The sequence below is a fragment of the Octopus sinensis genome, linkage group LG9 (genome assembly GCF_006345805.1).
Source record: "Octopus sinensis linkage group LG9, ASM634580v1, whole genome shotgun sequence".
Lineage (NCBI taxonomy): Eukaryota > Metazoa > Mollusca > Cephalopoda > Octopoda > Octopodidae > Octopus > Octopus sinensis.
This window is the reverse complement of record NC_043005.1, coordinates 31,165,079-31,186,675: the sequence shown is the minus strand read 5'-3', so window position 1 is coordinate 31,186,675 and position 21,597 is coordinate 31,165,079. Positions and strand designations below refer to the sequence as shown.

The window sequence follows — 21,597 nt, the reverse complement described above, 5'->3', positions numbered from 1 at the left end:
ACACGATTTATTTCAGTCGAGTGCCAGAAGAGGAGTAATCAAGATGAGTCATTTTCTTAGGTATATATATATATACCTAATACATATATATATATATATATATATATATATATATATATATACTTTGATACTTTGATACTTTGATACTTTGATAGGTTTCGGCCATTATTGGCCCAGGCCATGTCTAACTTAATAGCACCACCTGGTGAAGTCTTTCAAGTCAGAATTTGGGCACTATGGCCCACTCAAGTAGAGAGTTATTGTTTACAGAGACATATCCGGGTGTAGAGGGTTTATCCGGGATTTCTTGAAGGAATCTGTCCAAAGACTTCTTGAACCCTATAGGGTCAGTTTCTGTTTTAATGTGTTTTGGTGTAATGTTAAAGAGAGCGGGGCCAATTGAGGTGAAATAATTGTGCCGTATTGTTGTTATGAGATGAGAGTGCGATTTTTGTTTTGGGCGGATGGCACGGGGCCCAAGCCTTGGATGTACCTTAAAGGTGATGCCAACATCATTTGGGCAATGCTGATGGAATATTTTCCACATCATGCAGATGATGTAGCGCTCACGACGACGTTGGAGAGAATATATATATATATATATATATATATGTATTAGGTATATATATATATATACCTAAGAAAATGACTCATCTTGATTACTCCTCTTCTGGCACTCGACTGATGTAAATCGTGTCCCTCTCGCCTGCCACGCTCGCCACTCACGCCGCCTCGGGCCTTTGTACTGCTATTTCACGCCTGAAATAAATCGCTGTATAAACTTACACCTCTTGTCTGCTCGTCTGAAACGATCGTACTGCATATATATATATATATATATATATATATATATATATAATATATATATATATATATATATATATATATATATATATAATCAAAATAAGCAACAAGGATATCCAGAGGTAATGCCGTACGATCGTTTCATGCGACTCCATTTAATTGAACAATGCAAGTATTACATGAGTTTTAAAATGTAGAGCAATCTTCAGCTGCATACAAATATAGAATTTAGTTAAATTTAAAAGATTCATTTTCATATTTATTCCATTAACCAAAATCGCTAAAAGGGTAAGTAGGTAGACAGAGAAACAAGTTTCATCAACAAAAACATAGTAGTAACTGATATTTTTCATGAAGACACTGCTTATCATTGATTTTACTTTGTTGTTTAGATTTACTACTGGGGGAGGGGATTTAAGTTTATAGACTAGTTTATCAGGTCTAGTGGAAAACAAGAATCTATCTTTTGTAGATAGAGAAAAAGACAGTTTAAGTGGCAGAGCCATAAGTCAAGATCCCTTTGAAGTAGACACTATTTGGGTCAAGTAGAATATATTTCAACCAAAATTAGTAAGCTAAAGTAGATGGGGTAGGGGGAGTGAAAACTTATAATACTCAACCATTTAACAGCCATAATCCTAATGGTGATTTGAAATAAATAGGTACATTTTAGGGAGTTTTTTCAAAGAATCAGAATAATTTTAGTATTTTACACAATATAGGGATGGAGAATATAGAAATTATTTCATATTTATATAATTTTCTATATCAATTTAATATAAATTTATAGTTAATTAGTAAATAGTAATTTATTGGTATTAATGAGATAAATTAAAGGAATATGTTAAACATTTCATATATTTTCTACAGGCTAATGACTTTAGAATATATTTCTTGTGTTATAAAATAGATAGGGAATTATATCAGTATGGTTCTGTATAGGTTAAGTGTGAACTCAATAGAAATGTATTATCAGTAAAATGATATAGTGGGTAAATGAGTAAGATAAAATGGTTTAAAATTAAAGTGAAGGAATTTAAATAAGTAAATTGAAAAATAAATATAAAGTTATTGTAGAATATTGTAGATAAGGGGTAGAATAGATTTGTGTTCTAAAAAATTATTATAGAATATACCTAGCTTATTTATATTAATAGGTGAGGTAAGCTGCTATAAGAAAATCTCTTATAATTACATTATAATTTTATAATTTCGAGATTAAAATTAATATTTCCTTATCATGGGAGTTGTCATGAATGACTAGTGTTTAATATCGGGTAAAGAAATGATCAAGCTATTGGTTAAAAGTTATATTATTAATAAGACTTTTATAAAATTTTGAGTTCTATTATAGATCTAAGAAAAAGTTATTATTATTGCAGCGTGGAAGGTGTTTATAAGCCATTTAAGAAACACACAAAAGCCGTTCGATTCACTCCAACATTTAAGTTTAATTTGTCAAAATATTTTCGTCGCTAAAATCCGCGACCTGTTCACTGACAAAGTCCGTGCTGCATCTAAGAAAGTAACAGTTAGTTCGTCATATATATGTACGTATGTATGTGTGTATGTATGTATGCATACATGTGTGTATGTATGTACGTATGCATGTACGCACATACGCCTGTGTATGCATGTATGTATGTATGTATGTATGTATGTATGTATGTATGTATGTATGTATGTATGTATGTATGTATATATGTATGTGTGTGTATAAGCACGCACATACACTCTATAAAACATAAAGCTATAAACCTGTAGCGATGGATGGATGTAGAGTGACCACTCATCACAACGCTATCAAATTTCAACTCCCTACGGCCGAGGCTAGAAAGTGAATTTATGACGCTTGCTCACAAGAACTATACCCTAAAATCTATTATCAGATTTTTATCTCTATATCACAGAACTAATGTTTTACTATTGTTCGTATGTATGTATGTGCGTATGTATGTATGTATGTATGTATGTATGTATGTATGTATGTATGTATGTATGTATGTATGTATGTATGTACATACGTACGCATGTGCGTATGTATGTATACGCGCTCGTATGCATGTGCCCATGTATGTGTGTGCGTACATGTACGTGCGTATGTACGTGTGTATGCCCATACGTAGGTATGTATGTATGTTTGTATTCATGTGCTACGTATGTATGTGAGTGTCTAGGAGAATATGATAATTTATATTTATTAATTGGTACTTGTAAAATATTTTCATTTTCTTTATTTAAAATCCATTTTAAAAGCTTACTAATACATACAAAGATCATGAAGGTGGGGTTGTTTTGTAGAAATAGAAACCAAATAACCTAAATATTATAATCTATTCTTTATCAGGTTTTGAATATTAATTAAGGGGATTTAGAAGAGCTTTTTTATCAGAATATTTCTAGTAAATAAGGTATTAATTGGCACACATATCAAAAACTTTAAAATATAATGGAAGGGGGGCAACCAAGATGTAGGTTCCTAGAATTAGGAATATTTAAATTTAGTATTTAAGAATGAAGTGTGGTTTTTATGAGGCATAATAACTTAGGTTAGTCAGAGGTAATATTTATATTTAAAAAAAGGAAAAAAAAACGAATTAGGTGGAGTAGAATTCTTGCAGAAATAGATATGGAAATTACCAATTCTTTAAAACTTATTGTGAATTAGATATACAACTTAATAATTTTATTAGATATATAGAATTTATGTAATAATTATAGAAATTTAAAAAGATTTTATTCAACTTCATTTAATTTATTTATGTTACTAAATTTCTTAATAACTAATGTTGATTAAATAAAAACTAGTAGGGTATATTATTTCCTTATTTAGGAATAACAAGAATGCTATTCTTTAAAATGATTTTAAATTTTAAATCTTAATGTTTTAAAATCAAATAAGGAAATAATTATACCCTACTAGTTTTTATTTAATCAACATTAGTTATTAAGAAATTTAGTAACATAAATTGATCCACACTTTTCAATTCATTCAATTTTGTTTCAAATTTGGTGTATTGATGTAGTTTGGTATTTTAATTAGGAAAAGATACTTGATAGTTTTTAATGTTTCCAAATTTTTGGTAATTCGAAAAGTTTTCAAGTTTTGGGGAAATCGAAAGCCACTGACACATGTGTATCTGTTATCATAGTAACAAGCCAAGGTTTTGTCTGCTTGCCACTGCACAGCTGTAGCTTACAACAGCTATATTCGTCGACTACGTACGGAGGATCTGCTCCGCAACTCAGTTCAGATTGGTGCTCCAGGAAAGATTGTTGGGATATACGAAACAGTCTTCTCAAGGCGTAAATAAAACTGAGGAAGGTTGCTGCTTGTGCAGTGTTTTTTTTTTTTTTGTTTTGTTTTTTTAAGAGGTGTGTCTCGATACGATGCATGTTTTACTTTATGCAGTACCATGTCGGAATCGCGGCAGATTGAAGGAATACATACGTCAGTCGATTCTTGATGAACTGAACTACAGCTTGTTTTTTCGTAATTAACATCCAGTTTGTTCTGTTTTGCTTTGTTTTGTTTTTTGTTGTATTTTTGTAAAAACTTGGCAAAATATTTCATTGAGAATTTTTCCTTTTCCTATTGTTTACATGCCTCGCAAAAAAAAAATATTAATGCTTATTAAAACTTCCATCGTTGATTGTTTTGTCACATATCTGCTTCCAAATCCTGTTTTCTGATTGGGTAAAAATAATCAAACTTTAAACCTCTGTAACATTTTTCTAAAGATTTTCTGAAACAACTGAATAACAACGTGAAAAACTACATCAATGTACAAAATTTGAACATTTTCACTTCATTTAAAAAGTTTAAAAAGTATGAGTCAAACAGAAAAGATTCGATAGATATAATGAAAGAGAGCTTGGCAGACTAATAGATTGATAAGGCGAAATAAATTATCTGATAAATTCGTCGTATATATTTCATGGTGTACTATGCATTGAATAATGTGTGATACGTGGCCGAGTTCTGCGCCTTGGTTTCGAATCTTACTATCCAAGGCATAGATGCTAACTACTAACTCATACAGGTTATACACTTACTAAGAAAGTAACACTGCAATATACCTTTTGGTCACTTTCCCTCTATAGATATCTCTTTCCAAACCATTGAGGGTCATGAAACATGGAGATCATTTAGCTTTTGGTTAGTATCAAGTGAATGAGATAATATTGCCTTCTTAACAGGAAATAATTATCCTAAAGATTTGATATGCAGTTCTGAATGCTTAATAAGCAAATAAATGTTAAATAAAATACTCTGATCTAAACAGAACAGCGATTGAGGATATGTACTCTTAATTTATGATTCACAAATCATTTTGTTCTGTCCGAAATTTTCTCGAGACTGGGGTTTGGTCTACCTCTTAAATTTTGTTGGAACTAATTCATAAAGTGTAACAGCCTCCCTGTTAAAGCTACAGAGCTAACATTTTACCATTTACCTTTGTTTCTTCTCTTTCAAAATTTAATTTTGCAGGTGTAGGAATCATCAGTGTTGGTTGTGGATTGGGAAAATATTCAGATAAAATGCCACGCTCCATTGAGTCAGAATCCCTTATCTTTTACCTTCAAATCTCATTCAATTCAACTTCGTCGTTCTTTCTAATTGTCAATTTTATGTTTTTGTTGCAATATTTGGAAACATTATCCGCTTTTAATGCTCTATTAGGGCTGCATTATATTAATATATGTAAGGGGGGGGGGTAATGAGTGAGTGTCTGAATGTGTAGGGGAGAGTGTGTATGGGAAAGTCTGTATGTTGTTCGCTTAAGAGATAATTTTTCCAATAATTATAACAACAGTAATGAGAACAAAAGATCATCATTGCTGCAATACACACACACACACACACATATGTATATATACACATATATATACAGACAGATAGATAGATAAATAGATAGATAGATAGAGAGAGAGAGAGAGAGAGAGAGTGCAATAATGATGATTTTCTTGTATGTATATATATATATATATTTATGGAATAAAGGAATATTTCGATTATCGTATAATTATTTATTGCATTTTTCAGGCATCGTTGCTTCAACGAAACACGGATTATCTATTTACACAACTGTATTGATACAATTCCTCAGTTCCTGGTTGTATACAGCAAATTCATACATCAAGAGCGGAATTTTATACTTCCTCGACCATCTATTTTACCACTTGGAGGTGATTGAATAAAACCACAGACACACACACATAATGTACGTAAAGATACATATATAATATATATATATATATGTGTGTGTGTGTGTGTGTGCATAAACATACACACATACACATACACACAAGGACACACAAGCACACACACACACACACACACACATACACACACACACACACAGATTATCTGTACAATGTTGTGGTTTATTTCATCTGGCAATATTCTGTTTACAACACTACAAAAGCGATTTGTAGAATTTGAAAATAACAAATTTTGTTAACGTATCAACAGAGAATTATTTTAATAAAATTAAAGCAGCAATGAGGTACATTACTACACATCCAAATGAAATATCGACGCAAATTTGGAATAATTTCTCATCAACCGAAATATGGAGTAACTTTTCCGCAGCAAAAAATGAAACTCAGCCCATAAGACGTAATCAAGACCTGGCTAATGCTGAAGTTATTACGTTGGCTGTTGTTATAATAATTACAGTTATAGGTAATAGTATTGTTTTAATAACATTGTTCCAGCGTAGAAAGAAACTGACACGAATGCACCTGTTTATTTTACACCTGTCTGTAACTGACCTCTTCGTCGCCTTCTTTAATAATTTGCCGCAGATGATTTGGGACATTACATTTTTATTTCTTGGAACTGATTTACTGTGTCGTCTCGTTACTTACTTACAAAGCGTAGCTATGTATGCATCGAGCTATGTCCTTGTGGCAACAGCTATTGACCGTTATTTTGCTATATGTCACCCTTTATCAAGTCACAAGTGGACAACTGCCAGAGTACACGTCATGGTTTTCATTGCCTGGATGTTATCATTTCTCTTCAGTACTCCGCAACTCTTCATATGGAGCATGCAATTCTCAAATATTGGATTGACTTGTCAGGCGACCTTTGACCCAGAATGGACTCTGAAATTTTATATCACTTGGTTAACAGTCGCGATTTGGATTTTACCAACAATAGCACTGACTCTGTTTTATGGAATGATGTGCTTTGCTGTATGGAAAAGAGGACGTTCTACTTTGGGCAGTTCCCGAACACGAAATAGATCTTTTCTCACGAATCGTGTGTCTACACGTATTGGTCAAAACCATTTAACTCGAGGGTTTTCCGAAGAGGATATGGAAGGACAAAGCGTCAATTACAACAGAGGAATTTCTCGAGCCAAAGTCCGGTCTGTGGCTCTAACTTTAAGTGTGGTTGCCTGTTACTTTATATGTTGGTCACCGTTTTTTGTGTGTCAGATGTGGGCAGCTTGGGATGAAAATGCTCCATATTCAGGTAAGTGTTTTGTTTATTTTGAATTGTATTTATGTGATAATATAACTCTGTAAGAAAATGTAGCATAAAGAAGGGTAATATAATGGTTCCTCACAAGCCTAAAAACAAATTGAAGAACGCGGATGAGGTCAATTAAGTCGACTGTAGTATATTTATTGGTACTTTACTTTATTGACTCCTGAAAGACGGAAAACAAACTTGATCTCGTTATGACTGAATTCATAAATATAAAGGAATGTGTTTAAAATGCCTGAATTCCTTTTACCTGCAGCTCTAGTGATCCATCCAATCCAAGTAGAAATAATAACATAGAAGCTCAACCTGATAGAAATAGCAGCCACATCTTCAAATCACACCCTAGCCTCTTAAAAAGAGAAGTAAACAGGTGCATCTATGACAATGTAATCCTAGATAGATTATTTCTAGAAGACATTTCTGGCCTTGGGCTCACATTTGAAATTATTATTATTATTATTATTATTCAGTAGTTTTATTTTTATAGCGTGCTTTCACTTCACTACCGAGCACAGCTCTGTGTGCCTTGGGTATGTGCTGTGATTTGTTGTGATGCTCTGATGGTTATTGTATGGAAAGTGTTCTGCGTAGGATGTGTGCAGTGCCTAGTAGTGCAATTTTCTGTATGTTATATGTGTTTGTAAGTCCTGGTGTTTTTGTTATGTATTTGTCTGAATATTTTTTTATCATGCCTAATGCACCTACTATGATAGGAATTGTTTCTGTTTTCAGATTCCACATTCTAGTTACCTCTATTTCCAGGTCTTTGTATTTTGAGAGTTTCTCCATTTCTTTTAGAGACACGTTGTCATCAGCCGGTATTGATACATCAATTAGAAAGCATTTTTTTTCTTCATGATCTCTGACAACTATATCTGGTCTGTTGGCCTTAATTTCTCTATCTGTGTGTATCGGCATATCCCAGAGTATGGTTGCTTTCTCGTTTTCTGTGACCTTTTCTGGTGCGTGCCTATACCATCTTTTTTCTGTTGTTATTCCATAATGTTGGCATAGCTTCCAATGTATGTAGGTTCCAACTCTGTCATGTCTGTGAATATATTCCTCCTTAGCCAAGACTGGGCAGCAAGAGATAATATGATTTATTGTTTCTTGTCCATCTCCACATATTCTGCAGTTACTTGTTATATTTCTTTTCATTACATGTTTTTGGTAATTTCTGGTGGGGAGGCTTTGGTCTTGTGCTGCAATTAAAAATCCCTCTGTTTCTGCTTTGAGTCCTGAGCTTCTCAACCATTGCTGGGATTTTTCTTTGTCTATTTCTTTTGCGTTTAGTTTAGTCCAGTATTTACCATGAAGGGGCTTTTCTTGCCATCGTTTTATCATGGTTCGTTGCTGTTCTATTTTTAGTTTGGATTTCATTTGTTTTATAGCTTTTGTTGTTTCTTCATCTTCTTCTTTTTCTTCGTGTTTATTAGGTGGTATGATTTATTGTTTGTATTTGTCAGCTTCCTTAAATACTGAGAACAGTTTTTTGTTTTGCTCGTGTTTTGCCGCTATCTGGATCAGTTTTCCTTCCTTCTGAAGTAGATATTTTTGCAGTCCTATGGTGGTTATTTTATAGTAGTTTTCCAGCTGTATAAGGCCTCTACCACCTTCTATACGTTGTATATATAGTCTTTCTATGTCAGATTTTGGGTGATGCATCCTAGATCCTGTCATTATTTTTCTTGTTTTCCTATCTATTTTGGTCAGTTCATTTCGTGTCCAGTTAAGGATATTGTAGCTGTAACTTATAACTGGGACAGCTAAAGTGTTGATACCTATTATCTTGTTTTTAGCATTGAGCTCTGTGTTTAGTATTGATCTAACTCGTCTATAATATTCTTTTTTTATTTTCTCTTTCATTTGTGTGTGTTGTGTCTTATCTAGTTCATGGATTCCTAAGTATTTGTAAGTTTGGCTTTGGTCTAATTCTTTTATTTCCTTGGTTTTATCTAGTGTGATGTTGTTACTCTTAACTAGTTTTTCTCTTTTCATGGTTACTTTGGCGCATTTTTCTAATCCAAATTTCATATCTATTTCTTTGGTAAATCCATGAACTGTCTTTAATAGTGTTTCCAGCTGTTTGTCATTTGCAGCGTATAGTTTTAGGTCATCCATATATAAAAGGTGGCTGATCGTTTTGCCGTAACATATATATCCGCATCCAGTTCTATTTAGCATATCAGATAGAGGTGACAGTGCCAAGCAGAAAAGGAGTGGAGAGAGCGTGTCTCCCTGGAATATTCCTCTTCTAATGGGGATGTCTTTGGTTTTCATGAGTCCCTCTTTTGTTTGGAGGTGTAGGACTGTTTGCCATTTATTCATAGAGTGCTCTATGAATTTTATGATTGTTGGTGCTACTTTGTTAATGGCTAGTGTTTCGAGGATCCATGTGTGGGGGATGCTATCAAACGCCTTTTTGTAGTCAATCCAGGCCATACTGAGGCCTTTCTTCTTTCTGTGGCTGTCTTCAGTTATGGCTTTATTAATCATTAGTTGATCTTTACAGCCATATGAGCCTTTGCGGCATCCTTTCTGCTCTTCTGGGAACAGTTTGTTTTCGTCCAGGTGCTTGTTCAGCCTTTGTGATATCACTGCAGTAAATGCCTTGAACATAGTAGGGAGGCAGGTTATTGGTCTGTAGTTTTCTGGTTTTTCTGTTTCATTTGATTTGGGAATTAAGATGGTTTTCCCCTTCGTGAGCCATTCAGGCATTGTCTCTGGCTCTGCTAGTACTTTGTTAAAGTTTTCAGCCAGCTTTTTGTGCATTCCTGTTAGATATTTCAACCAGAAGTTGGGGATCTTGTCATGCCCAGGTGCCTTCCAGTTGCTTAGTCTTTGCAGTGCCTGGGTGACCTCTTCAGTTGTTATGGGGGTCCAAAGTTGTTCAGATGCCGAGTTTGTTATTCTGATACTCCTTTTTTTTTGGTGGTTCGTTCGCCGACCATATTTCTCCCCAGAATTCTTCCAATTCTTCTGCCGTTGGTGCTGCAGTGACTTCTATTTTATTTTTTCCCAGTTCTTGGTAGAACTTTTTGGGGTTAGAGTTGAACTTTTTGTTTTGTTCAAAGAAGCGTTGGCGTTATTATTATTATTATTATTATTATTATTATTATTATTATTATTATTATTATTATTATTACTACTACTACTACTACTACTACTTTTATTATTGCTGTTGTTGTTGTTGTTGTTGTTGTTGTTATGTAATGAAACCTCACAGCTTAATTTCCTGGGTATGATGGAAAGTGTCAGCTGTCCACAGCCGGCAGACTAAGGCGACACTTGTTTACTGGACATGCTTCAAGAATTTGGGTATTTTAGCCGATCAGAAGAGAGTATTTTACACATCACTGTGGCGAAAAGCTCTGTTTCCATAGTAACCAAAGAGGTTTCGCATGCGCACAAAGAGGAGAAGGTGATACGAGAAAGATAATTTTCTTACTATAATAATACTCTTGTGCTTTTCTGCTTTTCTCCGTCACAACATATGAATGAGAAAGGAAGGGGTGATAAATGAATAAGGAAGGAAGAGGTTATGACAAACTGTCAGTGGGAGCGTTTCAACTCTGTGTGAGTATATATGTGTATGTGTGTGCAGGTATAAGGGAAATAGCAATGTTTTGACATGCCGATGACCCCACCCCCGCCCCCGATGATGGAAGAGGTAGCGAACGCGCTGTTTTCTAATTGGTTGAAAATTCTGAAAATTATCAAACTTTCAACACCTGTAAAGACGGTCTCATATCAAAATCAACCAAAAGAAAAAATAAAGAACGATGGACAGATAACCATGAATACTTTGAAATGGTTGACTTATGATTTACACGCAGTATTATGCAACACTCCTCCAAAAATATACGGGAATAAACTCATACACTAAATACACAATAAATTGAACAAAGCCCATAACATGTGCCATAGAAGTCCGATACCCAATAGAACAAAAGCTGCACTGCACAAACAACACACAATACAAAAACTTATATAACAAAAGACTCAAACCAAGATCTGAGTAGAATAGAAGTTTCGAAACTGAACAAATTAGGAAACATTTAAATCTTATCTTGAGAAAAATACTTAGTCAAAGAGAAATAATTTTAGACAATCATAGAAGAGTTGAAACAGTGTATCATAGCAGTAGCAGGTAAGCTTTCCAGATATGAGAAAAGAATAGAGCAGTATAATGAGAATAGATTATTTGAGACAGACAAGAGGAGATTTTATAACCAAATAAATAGTGGAGAACGAAGTACTAAAGATGAGATACCTAATGCAGAAGAAGCTAGAAAGTTCTGATGTAATATTTGGGATATGCTAATCAATTATAATGAGGATGCAGTATAGCTAATAGAAAGTGAGGGAAGAAGTAGTGAGTGAGAAGCGGCCAGATCGACGACACCCACCTAATAGATTTTTTCACTACAATATAAGCACTCACACATACTGTACACCTACACACACCGAATGCATACAGAAATGCCACAAGAATTTAACCAAAACACAAAAGAAAGCACATTTACAAACACAGATATGTATGCCTTCCACCCTACCGCCGCTTGCCCTTCCCTTGTGTGCATGTGTGCATATGGCCCTTCCCTTGTGTGCATGGAACATTTATATACAAGATTTGTACTCATACAGAGGTTCAGCAATGGGTATTTTGATTTCTCTCTGCATGAGCATTTATTATATTTATTTGTATATATGGCAGTTCTGACTTCATTTTCCGACGTTGTTACCGTGTCAGCTATATAATAATCATTTCTACTTCCCTTATTTTCTTCTTAATTCGCTTAATGAAAGCGGGTATCAAAAAAATTGTAAGATAATGTATTTCTGTTTGACCTTAAATGACAGTGGCTCATCGGTCATTCATATATTAGGTATTGTCTATCAAGTTTGTATTTAGTAATTTATGTGTAACACAAAAATGACTACACATTAGAAGCTTGATGTTAATCCAAATACAAATATATTATTTGTTAGGCGCAGGAATGCCTGTGTAGTAAGTAGCTTGCTTACCAACCACATAGCACCTTGGGCAAGGGGCTTCTGCTATAGCCTCGGGCCGACCAAAGCCTTGTGAGTGGATTTGGTAAACGGAAATTGAAAGAAGCCCGTCGAATATATGTACATATATATATGTATGTGTGTGGATCTGTTTGTGTATCTGTGCTTGTCCCCCCAACATCGCTTGACAACCGATGCTGGTGTGTTTACGTCCCCGTAACTTAGCGATTCGGAAAAAGAGACCGATAGAATAAGTGCTAGGCTTACAAAGAATAAGTCCTGGGGTCGATTTGCTCGACTAAAGGCGGTGCTCCAGCATGGCCACAGTCAAATGACTGAAACAAGTAAGAATAAAAGAAAAAAAGAAAAGGAAATTCAATATTGTTATTTTCCAGGATGGTAATGTTTTTCTTGCCAAATAAACATAGGTGTTGTATATTCGTTCTTCACCCGTTTATTATTGTTCTTATTTTATCTTATGTCCATCGTCTGGAAATCTTTCATCACACACCTGTGACCTCTTCAGAGACTCTTCTATCGCACATGTTTCCTCCTGTCCTGTTTAGTCCATTCTGTCTTTGTATGGTGTGTATCCTTATCTGCACACGCATTTGTGTCTGTATCTGTGACTATGTGTACACGTGACTGTGTTTTGTATGTGTACATATGAGTTTGCTTACTATATTGTTTGTATTTGTGACATTTTTCTTTCATTTATTTATTTATTTATCACTTTTGCTTTATTTCATCATAAATATGTATGTCTCCTTTGTGAGTGTGTATATGGATTTATGTATTATAGTGTGTTTGGTTTGTGTCTTTTTCCCACTTCTGTCTTAAGTCGTCGTGTTGCGTAGTGTGCTGGTGGGGGTATTTATGATTCATTTGTATTTTCAGTTGAGTCTCGGTCTGTCTCTTATTATATGTGTTGCCTTTGTTATCTAGATGGCATCTCTGTTCTATGCGTTGATAATACATTAACCTCTATGTTATTAACCGAGCTTCTATGTGCTAATTGAGGTTAGCCACATCGCTAGCGATACTGACACCGATGGCTGCACTATTTTCATGTTGGTGATGTGGAGTTACGTTGTATGGATGTAGTTTGGAAATGTCTGTGGTGGTGGCCTTGGTAGTGGTGTTTCTGTGTGTATTTTTATCAGTATTGTTTGTGTTGGTTTGCTTATTTTCATCGTTGTTTTCGTTGTTATTGTTGTTGTTGTTGTTGTTATTACTATCCTCACTATTGTCATTATTCTTATAGAATACAGTTATTGTTATTGTTATTGTTATTATTACTGCTACTGTTATTATTATCAGTCTTCTTATTAGTTTTCTCATTGTTGTAGGTGTGGGTGTTGTTATTCATGTTATTGTTGGCTTTACTGTTACGCCAGCTAGAGGTGGTAGTGCTGGTTCTAGTGTCGGGGTTTGTGTGACATCTATGACATTTGTAATGTCAAGTCCTTTCATGGATCGGAATGCTGGACAGACCACAGTCTGGGGCGAGCAAAGTTCCGGATGATGGTTAGAGTGAAAGAGAAAAGAAGGCCAGTTGGCATTCCTCGGCGTCTGAATATCCACAATATATATGATGTTGTGTTGAGGAAAGAGCTTCAGATTCGCTTGCCCAGCATTGAAAATACTACAGTATGAGAAGATTTTCGAGACCATCTTCTTCAATGTGCTGCTGAAATACTGGGATATGCTATTGCCAGACACAGATACTGTTTTGATGAAAATGAGGCTGAAGTTCAACGGCTATTTGTTGTAAAACGCCATACCCTCAATGTATTGTTACGCAGAGGACTTTCAGTTGTGCAGCGAAATCTATCACTTACCCACTATAGCAGTGAAAAATCAGAAGATGCAGAACACTTAGTGGAAGGATCTTGCTCGTGATGTTCAGGCTGCTGCAGATGCAAATGACAGCAAGAAGCTTTACCATCTTATGAAACAAGTTTATGGGCCTAAAAGCTCTGCATTAGCTCTTTTGCTTTCCAAGGAATCTTTTGAACACTTCTCTGGACTCCTAAACCATGAGTCAGTGGTGTATAAAACAGTGATTGATACTATGTAGCAAAGACCTATCATCGGCTCCTTAAATACCGCGCCCTCAATAGATGAGGTAATGACATTAATAATTAAATTCAATCTTGGTAGGGCACATGGAAGGGATGGAATTTCTACTCAGGTTTTACGATTTGGTGATGATTACATCATACAGTCTCTTCATGAACTTATTACTGTAGTCTGGAGGGATGGTGCAATGCCTAATGACTAGTAAGATGCAAATATTCTTCCTCTCTATAAAGGAAAAGAAGCCAGAACAATGTGTTGTAACTACAGAGGTATTGCTCTACTATTGGCTACTCGCAAGGTTCTGGCAAATATTCTTCTTAACCGCCTGAATGGGTGTCTCGTAAATGATGTCCTATCTGAATCTCAATGTGGCTTCCGATCTGGTAGAGGGACAATGGATATGATTTTCACAGCAAGTCGGATGCAAGAGATTTAACCAAGGCCTTTGATACTGTGAACAAGGCCTTGCTATGGAAAACACATGGCAAACTTGGATGTCCGGGTTACTTTGTATCTATAATTAAATCATTTCATGATGGGATGGAGGCTTGGGTCAATGTTGGGGTGGCATGGCCGGACCCATTCCTGTAGGGAATGGTGTCAAGTAGGATGACATCCTTGCTCCAACTCTCTTTTCTTTGTAATTTACTGTTGCTTTTACTCATGCTTTTGCTAAGGGAATATATGTCAGAAAATTAACAGCGAAAACAATTTAACTCACGATACAATTTAAGTAGTTAACTAATCAAAAGGGTGATAGAATCAATGGTTTTTTCCCCCGGTTAGTTTAATTGCAATTTATAGGAAAAAGTCGAACAATTTCACATAAAACTCGAGCATATCATGTGACTGGCGGTTTTTAATTATTTAAACAAACGTAAAGCATTTGTTATATATTGATCAAGAGTTCAATACACGACATAGTATAAAACAGTAACTGTGAAAGAATGTCTACGCATCAAAGAATAAATAGCTTGTGAATTTGTAGAACTGCAATTATAGGCAACAATATGATATTTTCATAAGGCACACATTCCTGGAAACAGTTATCATTTTGCATGTAAACACTCAGAACTTGCTTTCTGATCTTTTGTTTTCTAAACTAACGTTATAAACAAACATACCTCCCATGAATTTCCTCAAGATTGAAATTATTGCCTTTTTAATGAAATGTTTCTTTTCATAAGCTTTCTCTTTAATAAGTCACACGTTATATCATACGGACAATTTCTTAAAAGAATATATAGTACTATTCGAGATTACCACCGACTAGAAGTATTAAGAACCTCGTAATGAGTAAACATAATATCAAATATGTTATATGAGTTTTTTTCCTTATAATTCCTTAATTTCAGGCTCAAATTTCTAATTCCGCAATAGGGGCGACACTCTCCTAATCACTAGTAAGCACCTTAATCACTAGCTGATTATTCTAAACTTAGCTAGATTGGATTCATGTTTTCTGACAAATGCGATATCTTACCTGTGATTTAAGTGTTCCTGTGGATTATGAACAAAGGAAGAGTTGGAGATTATATTAAATAATGGTAAACCCCTTCTTAAACATAGCAGCACAGGAATTTACTGCACACGCAGAAACAGAAAAATGTTCCGAAATATCTGAATTATGGAGAGATACCTTGCTACGCTGCCGGCTCTATGGGGGACTTAGACATGAGATTCTCATGATCCTCGTAATCTTTTGTACACGATTTTTCGTAATGCGGTCTATATGGTTACCACTGTTCTTTATATTCTTTCTTGAAACTCCTAACATCTCATCAACATGTGTATGTATAGCCTGATTGTGTTTGTGCCTACGACATCTTCATAAGGTTCTGAATATCACGATATCGCTCATATGCGGTGATGCAAAGGAGTAATGCCCTCAGTGGTATGGTGCAGTTCCCGCTGGAGATGGAATGAAATCCTATTACTGACTTGGTGGTAGCCATATAGACCGCATTACGAAAAATCGTGTTCATTATAGTCACCAAGTACAATGACGATATCCTTCTTGGGTGTTTGGTCATGTATTCCTTAGAGATGGTTGAAGAAATTTCCATTTGTTCGTCATCGTAGTCCGACGTAAGAGCATATACTTGGACAACTGTGATGAAAAGGAGTAATGCCTTCAGTGGTATGGTGCAGTTCCCGCTGGAGATGGAATGAAATCCCATTACTGACTTGATAGTAACTATTTTCACGAGAAATCCGACGCCTTGTTCATGTTTGTCTTTCCTGCTGCTATAATAGAACATATGGCCCTCATCATTGGCTTTCTCGCCGTATCTCTTCCACCGCATATGAGTGATATTGTGATATTCCACTCATATCTGTTCACTTAGTGAGCTAGTTCCTCAAGTTTTCTTGGTTCTCGGAGGGTTGTTTGATTCCTGGTACCGAGGGTGACATTTTTCCTTGGTATTCGTCCTCTATAGCCCTTGTTCATCAGCTATTAGGGTGGAGGTTATCATTTCTTCCTTAATAGGAAGTGAAAGGCCAAGCCCTTGTTGACTAGATCTCTAACCGATCTGGTATGGGTTCTGATCTGGTTCTCATCATCATTAATGTAACATATGTAGGATAGCGGTCTCCAAGCTGTTAGTGCACAGCTGAATGTGACCCTTAAGTTATGTCTTTTGAATAATTCACTATACCTATGTGACCGTGACAAAAACTTATCTACTAATTTAAGGAAGATCTTTCCAAAGCAAGTGTTCACACTCATTGTGAAGGGTGGGGAAAACAAGAGAACTTAAAGATAGCGCTCTCTTTTGTGAGAATTAGGTTCAGTATATGGAAGATGCGGTCCTTAACCAAGCTCTTTACGAGGTTTTTAAAGACAATAAGCCGTGGATAAGAAGCTGTGTTGATATACAACAACCTTTCATTAGGTTAACGCAGCTACATGTAATATATACTATATATTTGATCCAAGTTGATGAAATATTGTTCCCTACATTTTCTATTTATATTTCACTTGTTTTTGTTGTTGATGTTATTTAATGTTGGGAAACCTGAAAATGTACCTCAAATAATGTATTTGCAAATATAAGTCAAGAAAGAAGTAAAGGAGTTACTTTGATGCTGTATAGCTGTCGGAAACCAATAATAAACTTGATTGCGATGATAGAAATAAATCTTTTGTGAGAAAATTTAACTTGTCTCAGGTTGCTTTGCAAATTGTTCATTATAGTTTTGTTTGTATAGCGTACATTTGCGGAAAATCACACAAAAGTGCACTTTTATCATTGACTTTTGGAAACTACGCTCATTGAAGAGTTTCAGAATATGCAGTTTTAATAACTGATTTGCATATTCATTATCGAATGATAAAAGTTCGGATATTACAAATAAATATATTTCCTACTCGTCCATAAATTCTTAACATATTATATAGAATTTATTATTTAATAAATTTGGACAGTGTTTATTTTAGATTAATATAACTTTAGACTAATATTATTAATGTTCACGCTTGCAAACATAGGCATATTTCAAATACGTCTATTTTATGAATTAGCAGTCCTTGCATGAAATTTTATCTTATTTTTTAGACAAATATTACCCTGAAGAAACTCATATGCATAAATGCGAATTTTTATAAATTCACTAGTGGATATGAATCGAAACAAATTATAGGATATTTATTTGTTTTGTTATATTATATCATATTATATCTTTTTTATATTATAATTATATTATATAATAATGTAAATAAATTTTTAACATGTCAATTTATTTCTCTGTTTCCTTTGATATGTGTATATTTATATATACCCATAAATAAAGTACATACACACACACACACACACACACATACATATGTATGTATGTATTTATGTATGTGTGTAAAGATCATCTAAAAAGAAACAAAAGTAACAAAAACTTTTTAAAGTATGGAAACGTTAAATATTTGTGAAATTTTGAAATAAGTAAATGATTATATGGAATCGCTTAATGTAAATTACAGGAAATGCTTGATTTTTATAGAATATACAGTGTAGATTTGAGTCTTCATAATTCTAATCAGTTTTCTTCATCCGGTTAAAACGTGAACTGTTAACGTTTTTTATTAGTAGAAATTTTTGATTAAAAGTTTTTTTATTGAATTTAGTGTCTGAATAAAATATATCCTTTTATTTTTTTATAATAGTATATAGAAATTTTAAATTAAATATATTTCCTACTCCACCATAAAATTTTAACATTTTATATAGATTTTACTATTCTTTTATTCCTTTATTCTTTTACTTGTTTCAGTCATTTGACTACGGTCATGCTGGAGCACCGCCTTTAGTCGAACAAATCGGCCCCAGAATTTATTCCTTGTAAGCCTAGTACTTATTCTATCGGTCTGTTCTGCCGAACCTCTAAGTTACGGGGACGTAAACACACCAGCATCGGTTGTCAAGCGATGGTGGGGAACGAACACTGACACACAAATACATGCAAATATATATATATACGACGGACTTCCTTCAGTTTCCGTCCACCAAATCCACTCACAAGACTTTGGTCGGCCCGGGGCTATAGTAGGAAACACTTGCCCAAGGTGCCACGCAGTAGGACTTAACCCGGAACCATGTTGTTGGGAAGCAAGCTACTTACCACACAGCCACTCCTACGCCTATTTAATAAATATGAGCAGTGATTATTTTAGATTAAAATATCTTTAGATTAATATTATTAAAGATGCATAAGAACATTCTATTGCCGTTGTTTTGCTTATTTAATTTATTTTTAAATTATTAATGCTCACGCTTGTAAACATAGGTATATGTTAAATCAGTCTGTGTTATGATTTAGCAGTCATTGCATGAAATTTTGTCTGTTTTTTTTTGTAGACAAATATTACCCTGAGGAGACCCATATGCATAAATGTGAATTTTTATAAATTCTCTGGCGGATATAAATCGAAAGAAATTTTAGGATATATATTTGCTTTAATTATTTGCTATATTATATTATATCTTTTATAGTATAATTATATTATATTATAATGTAAATAAATTTTTATTATGTCAATTGTATATCTCTATATTCTTTAATATATATATATAATTTAGATTCAGATGAATACGGTACTTAAGTTGAGGCACCAGAATTTTGTATGGCATTATCCATAAAATTTAAAATAAGGTGATTAAAATCGAAATAAGCAACAAGTATATCCAGAGGTAATGCAGTACGATCGTTTCATGCCACTCCATTTAATTGAACAATGCAATCATTACATCAATTTAAAATGTAGAGCAATCTTCAGCTGCACAAAAGCATAGACTTTAATTAAATTTGAAGGACACATTAGTTTAATTTTATCCAAAATCTCCAAGAGGATAAGAAGATAGACAAAGAACATGTTTTACCAACAACATCACAGTTGTAACTGAATTTTTTTTCAAAGAAGACACTGCTTTTCACTGATTATTTCTGTTATTTAGTTTTAATTACGGGGGTCAGTTTTTATGTTATAGACTAGTTTATCAAATCTGAGAGACGACAGAGGGTAGTATCAGTTTGGGGTGGGGTAGAGTAGATAGACCTTCTAAATGGCATAACCATAAATGAAGATTTATTTGAAGCAACGCCATGAGGCTTGGTAAGAGAATACTTCAGACAAGATGTTGGCTGCTATTAAGCAGACCAATGCTAATGGGACAGGGGGAGTCTTATCATATAGTACTACAGTTAACTACTATAAAACAATGCAGATCTATATATACAGATAAAGTTTAGGGTTATTCCAAAGATTATTAAGAAGAATATTTATGAATTCTTTCAGTATATATCAAAATTTTACACAATAGAGGGACAGAAAATATAGAAATAGTTCAATATTTATATACTTAAATACTAACTTAACATATATCTTTAATTATTGATTAAATTGTATTTAGTGGTATTAATAAAGGAAAATTGAGGTAAACAAACATGTCAATTATATATTTAAAATTTTAGTCTAAGTAGATTTTTTATTTTAAGTAGTGAATATACCGGCATAGCTTTATATAAGCTGAGTATGAAATTTATAGAGATACAAGACTTAGAGTAATTTTATAAATAAATTAATTAGAGCTAGTTTTAAAAATAAAATTATCATTGGTAGAACATTATAGAAAAGGTGTAAAATGGTTTACTTACTAAAACTATGGTAAGGTATATTTAGCTTGTTAACATCAATAGGGAAGATTTTTAGAAAATAATTTAGTAATTCAAAATGTTAGACTAAAAATTATATTTACTTGTCACGGTAAAATCTATAAAAGACTGATGTTTAATATCGGCTAAAAAAATAATTAAGTTATGGAGCAAACTTTTACTATCAACTAATCTTTTTATAAAATTAAGGGTTATATTATAGGTTTAAGAAATTGTTATTATTACACCCTACATGATATATATATTTTTTAATTCGTACTTATTTAGAAAGGTTATTTATGGCGCAGGAGTGGCTGTGTGGTAAGTAGCTTGTTTACCAACCACATGGTTCCGGGTTCATGCCCCACTGGCGTGGCACCTTGGGCAAGTGTCTTCTACTATAGCCTCGGGCCGACCAAAGCCTTGTGAGTGGATTTGGTAGACGGAAACTGAAAGAAGCCCGTCGTATATATGTATATATTGCGTGTGTGGTGTTTTGTGTGTCTGGTTTTGTCCCCTAGCATTGCTTGACAACCGATGCTGGTGTGTTTATGTCCCTGTTACTTAGCGTTCGGCAAAAGAGACCGATAGAATAAGTACTGGCTTACAAAAGATAAGTTTCCGGTGTCGAGTTGCTCGATTAAAGGGGTGCTCCAGCATGGCCGCAGTCAAATGACTGAAACAAGTAAAGAGTAAAGAGTAAAAGAGGCAATAAGATCTTTATACATACTAAGAGCAGTAGGGTGGAGCAATTCGAGAAAAAGAAAAATCAAGTATTGGTAAAACATGTTCTTTTCTTCCTATCTCCTTACCTCTTGGAGATTTTTGGATAAAATTATACTAGTGTGTCCTAATTTAATTAAATTCTATATCTTTGTGCAGCTGAAGATCGCTCTACATTTAAATTGATGTAATGAATGCATTGTTCAATTAAATGGAGTGGCATGAAACGATCGTACTGCATTATCTCTGGATATCCTTGTTCCTTATTTTGATTATATATATATTATATATATATATATATATATATATATATATATAATATATAT

At 34.0% G+C, this 21,597-nt stretch overlaps 1 protein-coding gene and 1 long non-coding RNA gene across 2 annotated transcripts in view; both read left to right on the top strand.

The window, feature by feature from the left end:
• Positions 1-21,597, top strand: part of LOC118764816 — a 104,119-nt gene that overhangs the window by 52,017 nt on the left and 30,505 nt on the right. The gene's annotated exons all lie outside the window — the stretch shown is intronic.
• LOC115215810 (cephalotocin receptor 1) overlaps positions 6,115-21,597 on the top strand; it is a 27,507-nt gene continuing 12,024 nt past the window's right edge. The window contains exon 1 of the mRNA XM_029785115.2: positions 6,115-7,291. Coding sequence (XP_029640975.1) covers positions 6,310-7,291 — 982 coding nt within the window. The 5' untranslated portion in view covers positions 6,115-6,309. The remainder of the gene's footprint in view (positions 7,292-21,597) is intronic.